The sequence below is a fragment of the Sorex fumeus genome, unplaced genomic scaffold (genome assembly GCF_029834395.1).
Source record: "Sorex fumeus unplaced genomic scaffold, SorFum_2.1 ptg000128l, whole genome shotgun sequence".
Lineage (NCBI taxonomy): Eukaryota > Metazoa > Chordata > Mammalia > Eulipotyphla > Soricidae > Sorex > Sorex fumeus.
The window spans coordinates 12,727,603-12,750,601 of NW_026606185.1; the positions used below are offsets into that span (position 1 = coordinate 12,727,603).

Here is a 22,999-nt window from a genome sequence, read left to right on the forward strand (position 1 = left end):
ATTATAAGAGTGTGAATGTGACTAAGAATGTGAGTGAAAGTATGTGTGAGGTGTGTGCAAATCTGAGGATGTCTGTATTCCACACTCATGTATTGCATCATCTTCCATTTTCTTTTTGGTGCTGCACTACAATTACTACTTAACGAGGGGGCTGGAGTGATAGCACAGTGGTAGGGTATTTGCCTTCTGCACAGCCAGCCCAGCCACTCCGGGTTTGATTCTTCCGCCCCTCTAGGAGAGCCTGGCAAGCTACCAAGAGTATCTCGCCCACACGGCAAAGCCTGGCAAGCTACCCGTGACGTATTCAATATGCCAAACACAGTAACAACAAGTCTCAAAATGGAGACATTACTGGGCCTGCTCGAGCAAATCAATGAACAAAGGGAGGACAGTGTTTGTTTGTCAGAGGGATACTTGATTAACATCTATTACTAATGTGATGTTTGGACACACCCCATTAACCTATTTGATATTTTCTATCTTGATCATAAAAGCTTACTCATCCCTCTATCTCATCCTGTCTTTTGTTGTGGATGGGGATGTTCCCCTATGCTGTTGGGGGCTTAGGCAGGCATTTCTGACAATACTTAATTCAGTTTGCCTAGCGTTTCAATATTCAAGTGCAGCAATCTTGGGTCTAGTGGTGCTGGGGGCTATCAGGGTCACACTGGCCAGTTCTAGACGGTGGAGCAGTTGGTCTCAGGGGTCAAACTAAGGATCTCCTACATGCCAGGCATGTACTCTATACCTTTGAACTATCTTTCTAGCTCAATGCTCAACTTTACTCTCATTTTCCTCAGAAAAAGTTCTGATGTAAAAAACCTGTTTCTATAAGTATGGTACTTAAATTATTCTCTCATCCAGATATGAAATTCTTCAGGCTAGAGAGGTAGTACAGCATGTATGGTGCTTGCCTTGTGCACAGACAACCTAATTTGATCCTGAGCACCACCAGGAGTAATCCCTGAGCACAGAGCCCAGCCCTGAGTACCACCAGGTGTGGCCCAAGCTTCCAGTTAAAAATATATTGTATAGTTCTGTTTTTCTCTTTCCAAATCTTCTCTCATTCCCAGTATCAAATCTCATGGTTTCCTCATCATCTTATGCTAACATCCAGTTTCTCCAAGCCGCTTCCAACATCAGTATGTGTTTTAAACAGTAGCTTTGGCCCCCTCTACCCCTTTTTACTTCCTCACCTGGACCAGACTCTAGGGTCGTCAGGATTCCCTCAGCACATGTGGCACACCAGGGATTAAGCTCAGTTCTTCCCACTAGCCTTCGGTGCTTCGTAAGCCACTGAACCATCTTCCAAGCCCCAACAGCACAATAGCCAGGCAGCTTAACCTCTCTTTGGGACCCACAGTGTTCTTAGAGAAAGTAATGTCCAAGCCAGGCAGCCTGCTCACATAGGAAGGCTGAGTTCTCAGACTTGAGCCAACAAAGTTAAGAAGTTGGTAAGAACCAGAGAGAGATTGCTGAGATGCCACACACAGATGCCAAAGGCAGTCTTAGCTACCTTTGCTGTCTCAGGCAGAGACAGGTTGAAGCCACACAAATGGTCAGAGCAGGCTGACCTCACCTGGTCTCTTCTCTGGGAGGATTCATAAATAGGTCAATCCTTGCTTGTATTTACATACATGCTAAAATCAACTTTGAAAGAAGACTTAAGGGGTCTCCCTGCCACATAAGTCAGCAATGAGTTCAGGTGTCTCAAGTTTGCTGGAGCTTTAAAGTTGTAGGAGAAAGAGTGGCAGATCCTGGCCCAAGGAGTAAGGCCCATTGGGTGAGAGAAGGGCAGACTTGAAAGGGATGGGAAGAGGGCCAAGCCTGACACCTCAAAGATGAAGTGCAACAGCTCTGAAATATTTATCTGGAGCACCCTCAAACTCTCCCTCCCAGCTATTTTAGGCAGATAAGGAAGCTGAAATTTGAAGTCTACCATCTCCTTTTTGAGATCAACACTCCGCTAAATTTTAAAAATGCTTGAGCTTGGTTCTAAGTTTTTTGTTTTGCAGATAAAAAGACAGAAATTTAGAGACATCAGGTAAATTGTTGCAGGGAAGATATGGCCTACAGCAGAGGAGCGGAGCCTGGGTAGGAGAAGACCTAGGATAAGTCACCTGTTCCTTGCCCACTGACCTCTTGCCACACAGCTTCCTCAGGGGAGCCACGGGGAAGGAAGTCAGGCTTTGGTCAGGTTTGACTGTGGCCATAGTTCTGGATGCTTAAAGTGTTGTTGGGCTAACCTTGGAGAGTGTGGGGGATTTCATGCTCATTCCTAGATTCCGGGGTACAGTGTAACAGAGGGGAGGGTGGCAAGGTTGTGCTGTAATTGAGTGGAATCCCTGAGCCTGAATTCATATTCACAGAGCCCTTTGGCATCTGTGCCTGGCACCTCAGCAATGCCCCTCTGGCCCTGACCAACTTCTCAGCTTGGTTGGCTCAGACTTCCCACAGGAGGTAAGACTATTCCTTTGAGGTTATGGGGGGATGGAAACAGGGCCTTTACCAGCCCCCAAGAGGCACTCTCATGAGATCCAGCACCCCCTTAAATGGAAGTAGATAGGAGGAAGTCCCCAGGCCCACTCTCTAACCACAGACCCAAAGCTTTAACGAGCTTTGTGTTGGTTTTTCACTGTAGTTCAGTTATGTGAGTTGACATCTTTCTCTAGACCACCTTTTTTATTGAATCATTGTGAGATACAATTGCAAACTTTCATGATTACATTTCAATTATAAAATGATCAAGCACCCATCCCTCCACCAGTGCACATTTTCCACCACCAATGTTCCCAGTATCCCTCTCACCACCCCCACCCCATCCTACCCCCTACCTCTGTGGCAGGTACATTCCTTCTTACTCTCTCTCTACTTTTAGGCATCATGGTTTGCAAAACAGATACTGAGAGGCCATCATGTTTGGTTCTTAGTCTACTTCCAGCACATATCTCCCATCCTGAGTGATCCCTCCAACCATCATTTACTTAGTGGTCCTTTCTCCATCCCAACTGCCTTTCCCCCCCCCGTACATGAGGCAGGCTTCCAAACCACAGAGCAATTCTTCTGACCCTTATCTCTACTGTCCTTAGGTGTTTGTTCATATTATGTTATTTTATATTTCACAAATGAATGCAGTTATTCTATGTCTAGACCACCTTTTTTGCCTCCCAGGTCACTGAAACTTGGGCTTGGGTATCTGGTTCAGCCAATGGAAGCACTCATCAATATCCTTGCATGCCAGAAAAAGAAGTCATGGGATTAAAAAGAACAGGGAGAGGAGGAGATGGAAAGAAGAGAAAGAAGATCTTGACAGTTCTCTGGAGGCAGTGCCTATACAGGGAAATGATCTGATGATTCAGTGCTAGCTGATTGGGAGTGGGTGGGTCTCCCGGGGGATCCATTATCCACACAGAGTTTTTCCTAGGAACATTCAAGCACTGTGCTCTGGAGTAGTGTGGTGGGTGGGAGTGATACAGTAGGAGTGGAAGGGTGGAGCGCCAGGTTAATTTAGTCAGCCACTTTAATTCTCGCCTTTGAACAGGTAGCCAATCAAAACAGATAATGGGGAGGCTTGGGGTGGGTTATGGCAGCAGATAAGAGGAAGCCCCCAGCCCCATTCTCTCTCCTACACTCTCTCCAGACCCTCTGTTGCACCTGTCTGACAGATTGCAGGATCAGATAGGGCTCCCTTCCCAGATAGATGGCTGAGCACAGGCAGGCCTCATGGCATGGATAGTAGCCGAATACAGGCAAGGCTGACGCTCAGGAAACACAGATTTGAGCAGGGCTTAGATGCCCCCGTACTGACAAATACCAAGCACAGGAATCTTTCCCACTTGCAAATGGAAGCTAAAAAATTTTCCGGAGACTAGGAAATCCAGGACAGGATGGCAAAAAAGAACTATCTCACTGGATCTCCTTTGGGTGGCCCCATGACAGGTACAGGTGCAGGGGTCTTGTTCATGTGTACGTGGCTGTGACCAGAGACTGAGAAGTGTACATGGTATAGAGAGTATCATAGGGGCAGAATCTAGCTATCATTCACAGGAGACAAGACAGGGATGAGGCAACAACAGGGACAAGACAAGTGAAGCTGGTCCCATCTACTTTAGTTGTACAATAAACTCTAACTTCTTAACCTTCAGAATTTTGTATGCAAATCCTTCATATAATTTTCAAGAACCCACCAGCACAGGAAAATTCACTAATAGGATGATTCACAAAGAGAAATAGCAAAGAGACATTGGTGACCCTTCATAAGCACTGGAAGAGCAGAGCCTATGCTATCCCTTGTTAGTAACATGGCCCTCAATGAGCATTCGATCTCCTCTGCAGAGTGAGGACTAATCCATGTGTTTTGGAAGCACTGCAAGTAACTGAGCTGTCCCAAGATCCTCAAGTTGAACTTTGGGTCTAAGAGAGAAGACACAGCTCCAAGAAAAACATAATTCGTTTCACCTCTCTGCCTGTGAAGGGATATCTTTTATCACTGGAGTCTTCTTGGGGTACAAAAGATGACCCATGCTGCTTAATGGTCTGTCACTCGCTTAGAAACTCTGAGACGAATGAAGGGGTCTTTCAACTAGTTCTTTGAAGCAACAGGACCTTCACCCAAGGGCGGTGGCATTCAGGACCCTGTTTTAGATGTGAGAAACTTGAGTTTCAGGAAGTGCAATTCTATACCACATGACTGATTTAGAAATGCTTTATGTACACACATCACTTCCATTTATCCAACAGGAAGGATTATGTACTTATTTTTTGTTTTGTTTTGTTTTGTTTAAGGAAACACCCAGTGTTCAGGATTTACTCCTGGCTCTGTGTTCCGGGATCACTTCTGTTGGGGCTCAGGAAACCCTTTGCAGGACCAGAGATCAAACCCAGGTTAGCAATATACAAGGCAGGCATCTTATTTGCTGCACTGTTTCTCCAACCCTCCTTCTTTTAATTTTATATGTTTGGGGTTGAGCAAACCCAGGGCCTCATATATGTGAAGCATGTACTTTACTACAGAGCTACGTATGTCCTTCATTTTCTTTCTTTTGGGGTGGGGAGAGGACACACCCAAACAATGCCCAGGGGGCCCCAAAGGGCCCAAGGGTCTAACTCAGGCAAGGCATGTCCTCCAGTCCTTTGAGTTCTCCTCCTGTTCCCCTTTATTTTTAAAAGGTCAGTTCCGCATCCTCACTGTTCTTTTCATGGGGTGGCTTCCCCCAGAAAGCTCGACCTTCTCCTTCACACCGGGCAAGAGGTTTCCAGAAAGCAGGAACTTTGCAAAAGGCACCCTGGCAGGGCGCAGCCCCTGGCTACACTGGCAGCCACTAGGTCTGCAAAAGCAGTGCAGCAGACCCAATGTCCAGGGAGCAAACAGTCCCGTTCTCTGGCTGGAATGACACCCTTACTTGATTTTGATTTTTCTTTGCAATTCTTTCTACATATATGATTACAGATGGGGGTTCAGGCCCATTGATCGCTGCTACTGAGCTGTTGGAGTGTTGCTCTTGTACTAGCTGGGTTCTTCTCAAAGCTTGTTTCCTGGTTTGTCCCGCTAGGAGCTTGATAAATGGGCTGGAGTGGAGTAGACTAGCTCAGCGTTTCTCAAAGTGGGTGATACTAGTCCTTGTGAAGGGGGCATTGGGATGATCCGAGAGGGGGTAGCAGCCTCCCGTAAGAGGGGAGGAATTTATTGTTTCTGCCGAGGCCACAATCTACAGTGCTCAGAGTCTGCTTCTGCGTAGGTGTTTGGGGGTCCAACGGGGAGTCATATGCTGCAGCCGTTTGAGCCATCTCCCTGGCCCCTTGAGTGCTATTATCAGCCCCCTCACGCACACTTCCAAACGGGTGAAATAAGCTTGGGATTTTAAACTCAGTCAAAAGTACAGCTCAAGTGCCTTGCGCAGAGCGGGCCACCTGTCCTGTCCGGCACAGGTCATCGTCAGTCTCAACGTGCCGTGTTCTCTGACCGGCAGGACCCACTGCAAGCCTGGAAGGACTCTCAAACCCAAGGGCGTCCTCCTCCCCCCTCCAGCTCGCGTCCCTACTGAGTGCTGGGGAACCTTCCTTCCCTTGCCAGCATTGGGCTTTGAGGGGACTGCAAGGCTGAGGGTTCAAGACACCTTTTCACTTCCCCAGGCGGCCCAGCGTGGGGCTTGAGACGGAGGAACGCAGGGGTGGGGGTCGCTGGGAGTCGCCCCCCTGTGTCGGGACCGTGTGAGTGTGGTGTGTGTGGGGGGGTGGGGGGAAGTGCTTGCACGCGCGAGCGCGCCTGGGGTGGGCGTAAAGCCACACTCTCTTGGACTGGGTCTAAGAGCACCCGGGAGGGTGAAACGGTGACGGAAGGGGAGCGGGGGCTCAGGGGAGAGGCTGTCAGCGCCCGGGGCCCTGCCCGAGAAGCTGGGGGCGGAGCGGGAAGCGCCCGGGCGGGCCGGGGGTCTGGGCGGTGCAGGGGGCGGGCCCCGGGGTGTCGACTGGCGCTCGGTGCCGGGCCGGGGCGGTGCGGGGGGCGGTGCCGCGGGTGGCCCCGGGCGGGCCGCGTCGCGCGTGTCTGGGGGCGTGGGTGCCGGGGGCGGCGCCGGGGGCGGTGCCGGGGGCCGCCCCGGGAGGCCGGGCGACCGTGTGGTGGGTGTCGGGCTCGGAGCCCGTCAGGCCTGTGCGGGGGATGGCGGCAAGCCGCGTGCTGGGGCGTCTGGTGCGGGGGCGCCTGGTGGGGCTGCGGGCGTTCTCGGGAGTCCCGCGGGCCCCGTACCCGGAGCTGCGCGCCCAGGCGGCCCGAGACCCCGCCGCCTTCTGGGGACCGCTGGCGCGGGAGGCGCTGCAGTGGGACGCCCCCTACCAGAGCGTGTGCGACTGCGACCTCCGCGCGGGCAGAATCGCCTGGTTCCTGGGGGGCCGCCTCAACGTGTCGGGTGAGTCCCGGCCCCGACCCGAGGGGAGCCGCAAGCGGCCCCCGGCCCCCGCACCCGCACCCTGCTCCCGTGCGCCGCCGCTGGAACCCTGCACCCTGCACCCTGCACCCGGGTACTGCCGCTGCCCCCTGCCCCCTGCCCCCTGCCCCTGCACTCTCACCCTGCACCCTAGCGCCGCGGCTGCCCCCTGCCCCCCCACCCTGCACCCCGGTGCAGCCCCTGCCCCTGCACCCTGCACCCCGTCTACGCCCAGCGCTTCCCTGCCCCTGTCCCCTGTCCCCCAGCGCCGCCCCTGCCCCTTGCCCCCTTACCCCAGTCCACCTCGGCTCAGCCCCACTCTTGAAGGACCTAGCTAGATGCCAGGCCCCGGGTCCTGCCGCCTGAGTTTTGCAAAGGTGGGGGTGGGGGGTTGTCGGGGGTCGCGTCCTGAGGAGGGAGTACGGGGGAGTCGCGGGGAGTCGGGGGCAGCGCCCGACGCCCAGCATCCGCCTGTTGCTCCCGTCGCCGGCGGCCTGGGGATGCCGGCGCGCGCCCGCGGGCACACTCATCTGGGTGCCGGCTTGGTTTGCTTATGGTGGGTCTTCTCCCAGCCTCTCTCACAGGCCCCCTGTGTCCAGCGGGCCTCTCCGCTCGGTTCTCTGGCCCCGAGGACTCCGCCCCTAGGTTAGCCCAGAAACCAGGGCCACCCCCGCCCACCTGGCCTTGTGCCCGCAGTTCCGTTAGGGTTTGACACGCAAGCGGGACTCCAGGCAGGCTGAGGGGGACCGGAGGAATGAGGGCCTTGACTGGGCACGTGGGCACGTCTGGGGCCACTACCAGTGAGGGTCAGAGCTGCACGTGTGGTTAGGGGGGATGGAGAAACCGCAGATGGGGTCTAGGTTAGGTGGGGTCGGGGTGTTCAAGAAGACGACCTGAAGCTCCAGGTTCGCTTTTTTACTTTTTTACTTTTTGGGACATACTGGGCTGTGCTCAGGGCTCTCTCCTGCCTCTGTGCTTAGGGGTCATTCCTGGAGATGCTCAGGAGACCGTATGTGGTGCAGGCATGGCAGAGTGCAAGGCAAGCCCCTAAACTCCTACCTCTGACGTCAAGACCTGCTGCTCTGTCTTCCAGGGGTGCCCTGCCCAAGCCCTGAGCTTGGAGGTAAGCTCTGAGTCTCACAGAAATATATCATTCACTGAACCTCAATATCCTAATCCATAAAATGGCTTGACAGTGTTCCTGGCCAGGCTGATCCTGAGAGCAGAATGCCCAAAGGCACAGGCCTAGCGTTTACTAGTAACCAATAAATAGCAGTACCTGGAAATTACTATGCTCAGCAATAGCCAGAATAAGTGGTATTGTAGTTGTTTTTCAATAAAGACATTTATGAGGAGTTTGGAGGGGTTCATATTGTACTTATTTCTGCCGCTTTCATCCAGATGAGTTGCATGGTAAAACTTGAGTTGGTGGAACCTGCCCTTTGAGGGGAGGAGGATGAGGAAAAGAGCTTGTGGGCTACTATGCAGCTGCCTTGGCACTGAGGGGGTGTGTGTGGAGGGGTGGGGATGGCGGTGTCAGGGCTTGCTCATGGCTGCCTCACCCTGAATTGCCGCCATAGTCAGATAAGACGGTGAGGTTGGGCCTCACAGCTCCCAGGGAGACTCACCAGCAGGGGCGGGTGTGATCAGCAGGTAATATTTCTGCCTCCTTTGGCTTATTTCTTCTAGGGATAGAAGAAATGGTCACCCTCAGCCAGAAATTGGCACTTCAGGAAGTGCCTTGGATGAAAATAGCTTCCCCAGCACCCTCGGGTCAAGGGGTGTGTCCAGCTCCCTGCCAGAGAAAGACCCTCTGTCCTCTACAGTGGCTGCAAACCACTGAAGTGACAGTGTGAATTAGAACCATCTGTGAAATCGACCAGGTGTGCTGGCCAGGTGGTGTGGCAGCTAGATGACAGCTTGCTGCAAAGCATCCTTAACTCCCATCTCCCGCAGAAAGATGCGACTGTGGTCTTATCCACAGTCTGAGTAGCTACTCAGTGCTCCTCAAAGTGTGGTTCCTGGGACAGCAGCTTAGCACTGTAGCACTGTAGCACTGTCCTCCCATTGTTCATCGATTTGCTCAAGCGGGCCCAGTAACGTCTCCATTGTGAGATTTGTTACTGTGTTTGGCATATCAAATACGCCACGGGGAGCTAGCCAGGCTTTGTGGTGCGGGCAAGATACTCTCAGTAGCTTGCTGGGCTCTTCGAGAGGGACAGAGGAATTGAACCTGGGTCGGCCAGGTCAGTCATGCAAGGCAAATGCCCTACCCACTGGGCTATCGTTCCAGCACAGCATGGGAACAGCAGCATGGGGCCTATAAAGGCAGCTTCAAAGGCCCTAACCCAGATGACTGAATTCAGAAATCCTGGTCAGGATTGAGACCCATCAACCTACCTCAAACCCAGATGAGAAGGCACTTCTGAGCCAGGCGGAATTGGGAGATAATATGAACCCAACACAGGGCAGAGGGGAGTTAGGAAGGTTTGGTGATTCTGGGTGTCTTTGGGATCACAACGGGCTTTCATGCCTTGCTGTCTTCCCTTACTCTACTTGGCTTGAGTTCCCTTATTTGAAAATAAGGGCAGCACGTAATGCATTTCTGTAATATGGTTGCAGATCCAGCCTCCCCACAGCTCCTTGGGATAAGACAACGGCTATTTTGTTACTCTCGGGTTTCTGTGACTCAGGACTTTGGACAGGGCCTGGCAGCAACTCTTTCTCTAGCTCCCCGGGGCCTGGGGCCCTTGTCATCTGCCTGTTTCCTACACCAGGCTGGGGCTGGGCTGACTTCAAGATTGGTCTTTAACCAGAACTGTGCCCCAGAAACGCAGGAACTGGGCCTGTGTCTCGTGCATGCTCAGGACTGAGACCCACCGATCCGTCTATCTCAAACCCAGGCGAGGAGGCACTTCGAAACCAGACAGAGGTGCAGCTGCATCAGCTCTGTGTGGCCAGGGTGAGGTGGCAGGGTGGGGGGCGTTTGTTCTTGGCTGCCTCACCCTGAGCTACAGCCATAGTCAGATAAGGGGGTGTGGTTGGACCTCTCAGCTCCTAGAGAGAGGTCTGATCACCAGCAGGGGTGAGTGTGGTCAGCAGGTAGTATTTCTGCCTCCTTTGGCTTATTTTTCCTAGGGATAGCCACTTCATGGTTACCCTTAGCCGGAAATTGGCCCATCAGTTACCCTCTGCCATCTACAGTGGTTCTGAACTGTGACCCAGATGCTATTGGGCCTCTATCTGCTGGTCGGGTGGAGGAAAGTTCCCATAGAATAGGCCCAAAGTTCTCAGACGCCTTTTGACTGGGGAAAGCCAGCGCTATCTTGAGCTTTTAACTAGAAAGCGCTTGCAAAGCACCCAGCACTCTGTGTTATGAGGCGTGCACCCAGCCACTGTTACTTATTGACAAATCCGGGAGGCCGGGAGACAGCTGTGATCTGGAACCTTCAGCCATGCTACTGAGTTCAGTGCTTCTTTGCAGAGCCAGGTGCACGGTTCGCCCCTAGCCAGTGTGGTGGCTGCTGACTTGACTCCTCAAGCCCACTCTTGTCAGAGACTTTTATGTCTCTGACATAAAACTGCTTTTGTCGAAGGCTCTTTGGAAAGCCAGCTTCTGCAAAGAATTCTTTCTCATCTTTAAAAATCGACACTGCACTCCTTGGTTCCACAGATAATTTTCCCCCTCAGATGGTTATATACACTCAAGATATTTGGCAGTTGCAAATGTGAAATCTTAGGGTTGCTTTTGAAACTCATAAATAAATGTTTTTAAGCACCACATTCTGAGCCTGATTCTTATTTAAAGTGGGAGTATTCCACACCTCAAGCAAAGGTGGAGAAAACTATTTTACACCTACTGTTGAACCTGGTTGCTTACTGGAATTTTTTTCTGCAGCTGTGGAAGCCTTTCTTTTTAGTAACAGTAATTTTGAAGACAGGTACAATGCTGCTGTGTCATTCCTTTTTCTTGATGCTTAAAATCATTGTCTAAGGACCTTCACACCCTCCAAACCCAGGTCTCTGGAGAAGAGACCTCCCCAGGGATGCTGAAGGCCCCTCAGTTGTCCATAGCATAACTTACTTTAAATAGCAAATGCTCCTGGCAAGTTGGCAGATACAATTTTTGTGACTGATGTAATATCTTAAAATGGGCCAGGGAGACTTTCTATTTAAAGAAAGCCCATGGAGAATCCTTTTGTGAATATTAACTTCCTAGTTTCCTTTGATCAAAACTGATTTTTTGGTATGAGGGTTCACTTAAAGTTGGAAAGGGGGCAGACATTTAAACAGGAGTCCTTGAAAATGACTGTATGGGCCTGTGTTACTTTTATAATAAAAACCATAGGCCTCGTGTCTTTTTTTTTTTTTTCAGAGACACTGAGCACAGAAGCTACCAGCAGGCATTTGCTCAGGCCTGGGGCAGTGATTAGGACCATCCTTGCACTGTAGGAACCCAGGGCTGGGCCTATTGATGTGGACATGAAGGTTTTGACCCATGAAACAGATTTTCCAAGGTCACAGGAACTGGACCCCCAGGCTTATGAAAGTGCAGATCTTCACTGGGATGACTTTCTGGGCCTTTCCAGCTGCTAAGTGTGCTCCTTTCCTTCTCCCCTGTCCTCTGGAAAATGCATCTTAGGACATGGACCCTAGCTTTACAGACCTTGAGGCCCAACTGAGGGGGAGGGTAAGGCAAGCAGAGGTGCCCTTTGTTCCTGAAATAGACGCCAGACAACAGAGGGCTAAACCCTAAACAGTTTGGGTGTGAGTCACTGAGAGGAAAGTAGGAACTCCATGTGCTGGGATTTTGAAAAAGATTTGGAATAGGTTGTACACTTTGAGTAAACATTGGATTGTGCCAGGTCCTTGCCCAGCTCTTCTCGGAAATGCCTTTGGACAAAATCCTGGGGCTGGAGGGATTATAGAGCAGGTCACCTTGCACGTGGCTAATCTCGATTGGATCCCTGGCATTCCACATGGTCCCCGAAGCACTGCCAGAAGTAATTCCTGAATGTAGAGCCAAGAGTAACCCCAGCCAGGAGCATCACTGGGTGTAGACTCCCCAAACAAACAAAATCCCAGAAATTTCTTCCTGTTTCTGTCCCTCCTCTCTCCTTTCTTTCCCGACACCTGTGACCATAGCAGGAACCATTGCTATGAAGGTTAAAGTCCATGGAGAAGTGGCCTTTCTGGGTCACTGACCCAGAAAGCACAGTGACCTTCACTGTGCTTTCTCTAGGACCTGTGTCATCAGAGTTGTTAGGGCTGCAATTGTGACCAGAGCCAAGCTACCACATCACTCTACCAGGGAGCAGGAAACTCTCAGATGATGTCTGATACTCGCAATCCCTCCTGAGGTCGGGAACTCTAGGATTAGGAAAGGGATTTTATTTATTTAATTTACTTTTTATTGAATCACCATGAGATACAGTTACAAAGCTTTCATGATTAGGTTTAGGAAAGAGATATTTAGATCAAAAAACAAATGTGCTGTGTTGGGATAGTGAGGTTGAATAGCCCCCCTAACTCTGAAGTGTGACTTTCATTGGTGACTTGAGAACTTCCAGCTGTTTGTCAGGAAGTGTTTGTCCGGGAGATAGTTTCAAGATTTTTCCCAAGGATCCTGCAAAGGCCGTGCTCATCCCAGAGGGGTTTCAGAGGGCCTTCAACGAGCTTATTAATGGTGCAGGAAAGAAGGGACTTTCCTAGAAGTAGAGGTTTATCTCTGTAATTAAGTTATTCTGTGATAAAGGGCTTGTATGGGAGAGAAGTGATTGAGGAAGTGTTTCCCTGATAGATGAAAAATAACTTAAGCTTCCCCACCTCTGCTAAGAAGTGGTATATTAGGTTTCACATGGTGTGTTATGTAATGCTTGATAACAAACAAATATGACTCCAGATTCCATTCTGCAAGAATGTAGCTGGTGTTTTAGGGAGCTAGTGAGGGTCTTTACTCCTGTATCTCAAGGAGAAAAACATGCCTGAGCCCAAAATTTGGAAAACACAGATGCAAGTGTGAGCAGACATCAGCCTTCCAGAGAAGCTCGGACCCCAACAGCCCCAACACTCCAGGCTCGCTGGAACTCTTTTAGGGCCTGGAATGTTTGGAAACAGACAGACCTGCTCACGGGAGCACTCAGACACATTCCCCAAACTCACTTGGGCCAGAAAGCCCTCTGGGTGCTGGGGCACACAGACATTTGTATTCAGGAAGCAAACCGACTTGCTTCGGAGGGAGGCTGTGGATTGAGAAATGAGATGTTCCCTCCTCCAGGTCTGGGATAACTTGGTGCTATTCCTACCTAAAATAGCCTATCCCCGGGGTTAGATCTTTTCACATCTCTGTTCTGGGTTTTTGCTGCACAGCTTAGAGTCCACAGAAAGGCGTGTGCACATTGAGCACTTGAGAAAGCATAGGTGAGAGCCTGGGAAAAGGCTGACCCCAGAGCAGAGTGGAGAAACCCAGCAGGAAGACACTTGGCAGACTAGGCTCAGCCAGTGGACCCCCAGGCTGTGTGGCATAACCCAGAGCAGCCCATGGACCTCCCGTCTCAGTTGTGCAGCATAAGCCACAGCAGAGACGTGCAACTAATCTTCAGATTCCAGTAAGCAGCAGGTTGGAACAGTTTCTTTAGCAGTCACATGAGCAAACTTACAGGAGTGGGAGGGGAAGGAAACTTCTCCCTGAAAAGTCAGCTGAAAAGGAAACTGACAGTTGCGTCACTCCATGGCACAGACGCTGGTTTGTGGGTGTTTACAGATGCCCAAGATGGTCTGTTACCCTTTTGCTAGGTTGTGACCCCACCATATACGTGGGCCCTTCACAGCTGCGTGTGTGTGTGGGGGGGTGTCTTGTTGGCATTCAAGGTGCCTCCAGAGCCACAGGCTACAGTGCCAATCCCAGGTGCACCTTTTCATTCTGCAGGGAGCCTTGGTTGGTTTGGGTTTGGTTTGGTTTGGTTTGATTTAGGGGCCCCACCCATGGTTCTAAGGGCTCACTCACTCCACTCTTGCTCAGGGCTTTCTCCTGGTGGTACTCCTAGAACCCTGTGCAGTGCAGGGGTTCTAACCTGGGTTATGTCTCCCAGGGAACCTTGGAAGCCACATGGTCAGGTGGGTCAATGTTCCTGCTGGGTGCAACCCAGCTGAGGCCAGTGGCATGGCCAGATGGGAGGTGCTGACACGAAGCCCCTGTGTTAGAGGCTGTGGGCCTGTGGGTCCACAGAAAGGGGTGTGCACATTGAGTACTTGAGAAAGCATAGGTGGGAGCCTGGGAAAAGGCTGATCCCAGAGCAGAGTGGAGAAACCCAGCAGGAAGACACTTGGCAGACTAGGCTCAGCCAGTGGACCCTCTGACTATGCGGCATTAACCCTGACAATCACCCTTTCTCTCCGGAGGTTGAAGCCTCACCTCTGTGTAAGTGTGTTCTTAATCACAGAGTACCCGAGTCATAGCAAGCCAGACCCTGCGCTGCTCCCCACGGCAAAGCACCCCATGTAACGCCAATCACCCTGTTTTCATGCAGTCAACTGCCTGGACCGGCACGTGCAGACAGCTCCAGAGAGCATTGCTTTGATCTGGGAGCGGGATGAGCCTGGAACTGAAGTGCGTATCACCTACAGGTAACTTGTGACAGCCAGCATCAGCACCCTGTCTTTTCTGGGTCCCATGCCACTGCCAGCACTAACAAGGTTACCTGTCACCTCTGGGAGCGGGACCATCGGGAGGAAGCCTGGCTTTCTGTGGGCAATCCTGGGGGTCTGCAGAGCCACAGGGAAGGAATAAGGTCTTTGGAAACAGAGAAGACACGTCTTGTGACACAGAAAGTCTCTTGCTCAGACCAAGTGCTTGTGTCTAGAGAGGGGCTTCTCTGAGAACCAGAGCTCACATTTCAGCTTTGGAAATGTTCTCCAACCCAGAGATGGGAACATGAAGACCCAGGCTGTGATAGATAGGCTCTGGACGTTCCCAAGTTCATTTGCACTGACACCTCTTTTTCAGGAAAATATTTGCTCAGCTCCCTTCCACCTAGAAACTCTCTTCTCTCAGAAGGCAAACAGAAAATGCTCTCCCAGGACCCCAGTTATCTTTCCTGCCCTTCCCACCCAACTCTGATGCAGAATCAGCTACTGCGGGGTCACCTGCGTGCCCCGAGAGCCACTGATCCTCCTGCCCCTTTGGTGGCTGATAGCACCTCTTAATTTGTGTTTGTTATTCCAGCTCAGTTTTGTGTCGCCCATAATTATAAACTGCTGTTGGCTTGTCTTTGAGATACAGAAGTGCCACGTGTCACTACCCTGCAGCTCCTCCCTTCTACCCCAGCCTCTAGTGTCACTATTTCCCTGGCTGTCTCTCCACGAGGATCCACCCTCAGCAGCTGACAGCTGGAGACTCTGGAGTCCAGATACTGGGACCTGTGCACACTGAGGTCTGGGGGACACTGAAGTTGTCAGCTGGCACATTCTGGTCTCACTGTTGTAGCTCAGCTGTTGAGTGAGACACGAAAGCAGTGAAGTACCGAGGCAGGACAAAGGATGAAATGTCGGGCATGGAGGGCTCCAGAGCCTCTTACCTGGATGCTGCTGGGAAGTTTGACAGGAGCCTGATGAGGTGTGTGCTTAGGTGTTGACCATGCAGGAACTGTCCTCAGGATCACAGGATTGCAGCTGGCATGGGCAATTCAGAACCACTTCAATTCCCAGTACTGAAACAGCCCTGGCCAAGGAGAAAGCTAAGGGGTCCGGGTGCGATTTATTTTGGCACAGAATTGGCTGTCTCTCCAAAGACAGACTTAGCCTGAAATGGTCTTACAGATCTTATTGGACTCAGTACCAGATGACTATTTCTGTTTTCCATTTTAATAAAAATAATTCATGCTGGTGGTCACTAATTATAGACTGGGTGCTTTGGACCTGAGTCTTTCCTCCTCCCTTTCAGAGGAAAGCCACTCTCCTTCACTTTTGGTGCTGGTGGTCCAGTATTCAGATCATTATGAAAATAAGGTGCTTTCTGCGCTGAGTCTCCTGCAGTAGCACCGTAGGTGCCCCAACGCCGAAGGCCTGGGCTCAGAGGCCGAGCTGTTCCCAGGGCCCAGTGGGGCTGTGATGCTCAGAGACTACATTGCTGGCAGCTGCCGTCTCCAGAGCCCAGGCTTGCTGTGTACCAGAGCTTAGGGTGGCCTCAGGTCTACATGGTAACAAGTCCCTTAGGTTTTCCACACCATCCCTAGATGATGACCAGAGGCGGAAACGCCCCATTTTACTCCCTGTGGCCTCAGGGACAGGAGGTAACGGTTGTCAGGTCCAGGACCCACCCTGAGGACCGGCATTGTGAACCTTGGCTCTGTTTGCACTGCATTCAGCAGCCTGCACGTCTTGGGTCTCTGTACTTTAGTTCCAGGGGCACCTCCTGCTGCCTGGGTGATCATGTGAGGCCACATAATATGCCATCAGTAAACCCAGGATGATAATTATAAACCAAGTCCTTGTGTGTAGCAGGATGAAAGAAGAGAAGGGGGAAAGTGAAAGTACTATAAACAGTCATCGTTGAGACAGTCGCAACTTAGGGAGTACTTATTTGGTGTCAGAAATGTTATACCTGAGTTATTCTAGTTATGTTTTATTTATTATTTTAATGGATCGATTAATTTTATTTTGTTTATTTAATATTTTTTGGGCTGGAGCGATAGCACAGCGGGTAGGGCGTTCGCCTTACAAGTGGCCAACATGGCCGACCCGAGTTCGATTCCTCCGCCTCTCTCGGAGAGCCTGGCAAGCTACCGAGAGTATTCGATATGCCAGACACAGTAACAACAAAGTCTCCAATGGAGACGTTACTGGGCCCGCTCGAGCAAATCGACGATCAACGGGAGGGCCTTTACCTTTACCTATATTTTTTAGTTTGACACTTTTTAAGTAGGGCAGGTGTTCTCTGCCTCCCACCTAGACTCCATCCTTCCATGTTTTACCATGTCTTTCTGGGGTGTGAGCAGGGAAATGCTCCCCCAGCTATGGCGGAAGTCCCACCAGGGCTACACTCGGTGCTCAGGGACCTCTAGGGCTCAGTGGGGGGGTGGCAAGAGGGTGATGGGGATTGAATCAGGGACTCAGGCACGCAGCCTTTGTGCCATCTCTGGCTTTTACAATGTTCAATCACCTCTAATTTTTCATCCAACCCTTCTTCAGTCCTTTGGACTTATTTTGGGGGACATTTCTCCGTGAATTGTGGACATCAATGTTTCTATGGTTGTTTGGGTGCATATTTTTCCCTTTGAGTGTTTTATTTTTTCTCTTTTGCTGTGAAATTTGTGTATGTGGAATATTATGTATGAGGAAAGGGGATGCACACAGTTCTAGATGTTCATCAGTGTGAGCACTTCTGTTAATCCAACCCCTGTCTTGGTGCCCCAGGAAATTCCTGCATGTTTTCTCACTCACCATCTCTATCTCTGGAAGCAACTATAGACCTGCTTTTCTTACCCGGAGGTATGATATTTTTTTTTCCAACCACACTGACAGTGAACTGCTCATGAGGAAATTGATCTGACTAGGGACAAATGCCCTTGGGTGGAGCCACCACTGCAGATGCCCTGGGTACCACACAGTGTGCCCTCAGTCCCCAAGGTCCAACTTATGGGCTTGGTTCCTGATGTGCCACACACGTCAGGTGATGTATAGAGCCTGTGACATGAAGTCTCTAGCAGCCCAGTCATAGGAATCGCCATCATTTAGCCTGGGTTCAGGAGACAGGCCTTTGGGGAACCCTTTTGGGTGGTCTAAGCAACAAGCAAGGGAAGACAGACATGAGAGACACCTTTGAGAAAAGCTTGCTTGGAGGCTGGAGCAATAGTACAGTGGGTAGGGTGTTTGCCTTGAATGTGGCTGACCCAGGTTCGATTCCCAGCATCCCATATGGTCCACTGAGCACTACCAGGAGTAATTCCTGAGTGCAAAGCCAGGAGTAACCCCTGTGCATCACTGAGTGTGACCCAAAAAAAAACATAAAAAAAAAGAAAAGGAAGAAAGAAAAGCTTGTTTTAAGACTGGACCATTTACTGGCAATATGATGTCTCACGGGGACTCCAAGGGTAGGAAGCAGGCTTAGAGAAATCTTGTGTAGTATGGGAGGGTGGGTGTCTCTGCTGCCCACTTTGTGAGCTGGCTGAGCAAATCTCTGCACTTCCTTGAGTTTTCTCAACGTCATCTGCAAAATGGAAGCCTGTGTCTCACCCAGTGAGAGCCCAAGTAGAATCCGGAAGCCTGAGGATCTCCTCTGCCCATAGATCGGGACTGGATGAGGGAAGAGCAGTGGGAAATCTCAGATCTGACATGGGTGAGGCCCAGTGGCCTTGTGGTTCCTAGACTTTGAGGACACAATTTCAGATTCACAGAGCAGAACTCTGCCTGGTGGGGGCACCGGAGTCAGCTAAAATTGGTGGCCTCTGGCCTCATTATCACATCTGACCTTTGTACCGTGGTGCTCTGCTCAACCCCAAACTAATGACTTAGTAAGCAAACTCCCTTAGTGAAGTATTCAGGCAGATGGTGGGAAGGATCCTTTACTGGAATACTGAGGTGCTGGGTGGGGAGCTTTCAGTTGATGCATTCATTTTGCAAGACTCCCAGTGCCCAGGGCCGCCTGGCATGCATGGGAAAATCTCTTTGCTCCCTGATTCGGAAAGAGAGGCCAGTGACGCATGGACAGTGTCCAGATCCAAGTCGGGGTGACCTCCTCACTAGGCAGGGGGGCCGTGGACAGAGCTCTTTACCCTGCTGACCTCTGACTGTGATTGCAAAACCTGGGCAGGAATCTGCATCCTGACTCCCGCAGTCTGGTTGAAACCAGAGTTGCTTGGAACATGCTGGCCTTGAGCCAACACTAACTTTTGCTTAGGTCTCTGACTCAGATAATGAGGCTGGGAAGCGTCGAATTTGTCTTTGTGCTTCCTTTGCGCCAGTGAAAGCTCCAAGAATCTCCAGTTTTGGAATTCCCACAGGCGCACTAACCTAGACCAAGAATTTATCCTGATGCCAGAGAATCACCTCTGGGGAAGCCTTAGATTCTAAGAATTGTCTCGGGCATACAGGGTCAGAAATAGAAGAGCCTATTTGGAAGAGCCTGTCCAAGAAAAGCCTCCCTTTGAGGAGACAGGGGTCTCATATTTTAATCCCCTTCTGCTGTTCAGGGGTTGTTGGAGGGTTTAGCTGGTCATGGGAAGGACCCCTGAGAAGGCTGAGGTCTCCAGCATGAGTTTGGGGCTGGTTCCTTAAACCTCTTGGCTTTCTGCCCAGTAGGGTGCATCTTTGTCTTCAAACACTTTGCCCACCCCCCCCCACGCCCACCCACCCCTTCCTACCCCTGCATCCCTTCCCTACTTCTTACTGTATCACCAAGTGAAACTCAGAGCAAAGAGGTACTTGTTTTAGGTGGATTTTAAAACCCAGCCACTGCTCAGTAGGAGCAAGTCCCTGATCTCAGCACCCCTTGCCTGGAGGAAGTTGAGGCTGGATCAATCTCCTGCTGCCCCCGGATGGCAACCTGGCCCGTTGGGTGTGCTGGTTTCAGACGGGGGTGGAAGGGGGGATGACCCTGGACTTATGCTGTCCATCCCATTTGTTTGGCCTGGTCCCAGCCCAATGCCAACCAGATGGGAGTAAAGGGTGCCAGGATTACTCGAGCCAGCCTCCAGCGTAGGATGGGGCACACATACTCTGCTTCTGCACCTGTTGCCTGGGGACAGCTTCTGGCTGGGGAAGCAGCCAACACTAGTGATTTTAGTGCATGTCCATGGGGCTGTATCAGTTCTCAAGCCCAGGACCAGTTGTCCTGTGAACTTCAGCGGCTCTCCAGCTCAGCCCCCTGGACAGATCAGCAGTAGGGCCTGAATCAGCCTCTTCTGGGTTGGGTGTACTTGTTGAGGAGTCTACCTGCTGTCTGCATGCAGGGAAAGCAGCACAGTGAAGTGTCATGCCTATGCATAGACCAAGCTCAGCTGTGTGGATGTTTAATCCTTTCCCTGCCCACTGTGCCGTGTTCCAGATCTCTCCCTGCCTCCTGGAACAAGTAGACATAAATTTGAGGCTGGGAAATGTCGAATTTGTCTTTGTGCTTCCTTTGCACCAGTGAAAGCTATCATTTAAGACCCGGAGCTGGCTGTTGGCCAGAACAGGGCTGCCAGTCTGGTGCCCTTCAGTCTTTAACCCTACAGCAGAGTGTCTCAGGCTTGCAGGGGAATCAGGATAGGTGAGGGGCTTAACAGGTTACACTCCACAGATGCTGTGCGACTTTCCTGAGACAGCTACGGGCAGTTTCTAGCCATGAGATGAGTTGTTTCCTCTGGATAACAGCCCCATACTCCCTGCTGGCTCTGCTTGCCTTGGCAGTGTCAATAAGACAACATGAACACAGGCTTGAGAAGAGGACCTTCAGGGTTTTTTTTTTATTTTGGCAATGCTTATTTTATTAAATTGAGATTCTGTGGTTTTCAATACAAAAATTATTTCTCATGTACATCATTCCAGTACCACAAAACCATCAGTGTATGCATATCCTCTCTGAAGGACCCCGGGGCCCCTCCCTCTCAGCAGAATCCCTCCACCCCCCGCCACCGCCCCGACATATACAACAACTCAATTGTATGGATCAGTTCTCTTATTATATTGCCTTTAGACCTTTGTCACATCATTGTTGTGTGTCTTTAAATCCCACAGGTCAGAGGGATCAGAGTGATAGGATTGTAGGGAAGGCATTTTCCTTGCACTTGACCAGCCTGGGTTCAATCCCAGTGTCCCATATGCTCCTCTGAGCCCCATCAGGAGCGATTTCCTGAGTGCAGATCCAGTAAGAAACCCTGAGCGCAACCAGAAGTGACCTCAAAACCAAAAAATAAAGGGAAAAAAAATCCCACATACGAGAGAGGTCATTGTGCATCTTTTTCTTTCCTTCTGATTGTCTCCAGTCAACATGATACTCTCTAGTTTCATTCATGTTGCTACAAATTGCATGATTTTGTTCTTCAAGCTGAATAACATTCCATTGTGTGTGTATATATGTATATGTACATACATATGTATACATGTATGTACGTACACATATGACTACTTGATTCATTCATCTGTAGTTGGGAATTGGGGTTGTTTCCCTATATTGGCTATTGTACTAATAAGTTATGTGTATATCCTTTCAAATTAACATTTTTGAATTTGAGGATAGATGCCAAGAAGTGATATCACCAAGTTGTATTGTAGCTCTATTCCTATTTTTTTATAGATTCCCATATTACTTTTCATAGAGGCTGAGCCAGATGATATCTCCAGTAGGAGTGGATGAGAGTACTTTTCTTATCACATTCCTGCCAACAATAGCTGTTTCCAGACTATTTTATGTGTGCAATTCTTATAGGTGTGATATGCATCTCATTGTTATTTTTATTTGCATTTCCCTAATCATGAGTGACAATGAGCATTTTTAATATATCTATCAGCCATCTGTTTATCTTCTCTGGGAAAGTGTCTGTTCATCTCCTTGCCCCATTTGTGAATGGAATCATTGAATTTTTATTATTGAATTTTGTGAGTGTTCATAGATCTTAGATACCAACATTTTATCTGCTCGATTTTGGGCAAATATTTTCTCTCATTTAGTAGGATGACATTTTATTAGAGCTTGAGTTTCTTTTAGTGTTCTTTTTAATTTGATGTAGTCCCATTACTTTATTTTTATTGTTTTCACCATTCTGGTCCTCTCACTGATGACTCCTCTGGAGTCAATTTCCTTGAGAGTTCTGCCGTATTTTCTTTAATGTATTTTATGGAATTTGTTCTGATCCCAAGATCTTTCATAAACTTTGAATTTACTTTTGTGAAGGGTGTGACATAACTTCTAATTAGATTTTTTTTTTACATGTGGCTATGCAGCACCATTTGTTGAAGAGATTTTCTTTACTCCTCTTAATATATGTAGCCCCTTTGTCATAAATTATCTGCCCATAAGTCTCAGGACTTAACTCAGAACTCTCAATACTGTTCCATTGGTCTGAAAGTCAATCTTTATTCCAGCATCATGAATTTAAAAAATTTTTTAATTGAATCACCATGACATACAATTACTAAGCTTTCATGATTGAGTTTCATACAGTGATCAAACATTCATCCTTCCACCAGTGCACCAATGTCCCCAGTATCCCTCCCACCACTCCCACCCCACCCCACCCCCTGCCTCTATGGCAGACAATTTTCTTCTTACTCTCTCTCTACTTTTGAACATTATGGTTTGCATACAGCAGTATCATGCATTTTTGATTGATATGGTTTTGTAATATAGTTCAAAAGTGGGAAATGCAGTGTTTCTCTTCTTTTCCCTTAGCCTTGCTTTGGCTGTTTGGGGGAATTTAGTGGTTCCATACCAATTTTAGTAGAGCTTATTCCACATCTTTGAAAAAAGTTAATTATTGGAATTTTTGTGGGTATTGCATTGAATCTGTATAGTACTTTGGGTAGGGTGGTCATTTTAACAATGTTATTTTTTCCCATTAGTTTTTGTTGTTATTTTGGTTTGGGGTCACACTCAGCAGTGCTCCGGGCTTATTTCTGGCTCTGTGCTCAGGGATCACTCCTGGTGGGCTCGGGGGACTATTTATGGTATTGGGAATCAAACCTGGGTTGGATGCATGCAAGGCATGTGTATTATCTACCGGCCATATTATCTTTCTGGCATCTCTATTTAAAATTTTCCATGTTCCTCCCATTTTTATTGAGGCACCATGATTTATGATACTGCTAATGATACTTTAATGCATACATGGTTCCAACACCACACCCAACACCTGCGTGTCTGTTTCCTTCCACCAATATTCCAGAGACCCATCCCATCCACCCCACCACCACCAACTGCCAGTTAAGCACTGAACCAACTGTCAAGATCTGTTGCCTTTGACCATTTATTGCTCTTTCCTCCCTTCTCTTTTTCTTTCTTTTCTTTCTTTCTTTTCTTTCTTTTTTCTTCATTTTTTTTCTTTCTCTTACAAATGTTTGAGTTTTTTTCATGTTTCTTTTTTTGATTAATTTCCATTTTC

At 49.5% G+C, this 22,999-nt stretch overlaps 1 protein-coding gene across 1 annotated transcript in view; it reads left to right on the top strand.

Annotated features, from left to right (window-relative positions):
- The first annotated feature begins 6,630 nt into the window (after nucleotides 1-6,630).
- Nucleotides 6,631-22,999, top strand: part of ACSS1 (acyl-CoA synthetase short chain family member 1) — a 58,098-nt gene continuing 41,729 nt past the window's right edge. The window contains exons 1-2 of the mRNA XM_056138226.1: nucleotides 6,631-6,905; nucleotides 14,453-14,549. Coding sequence (XP_055994201.1) covers nucleotides 6,659-6,905; nucleotides 14,453-14,549 — 344 coding nt within the window. The 5' untranslated portion in view covers nucleotides 6,631-6,658. The remainder of the gene's footprint in view (nucleotides 6,906-14,452; nucleotides 14,550-22,999) is intronic.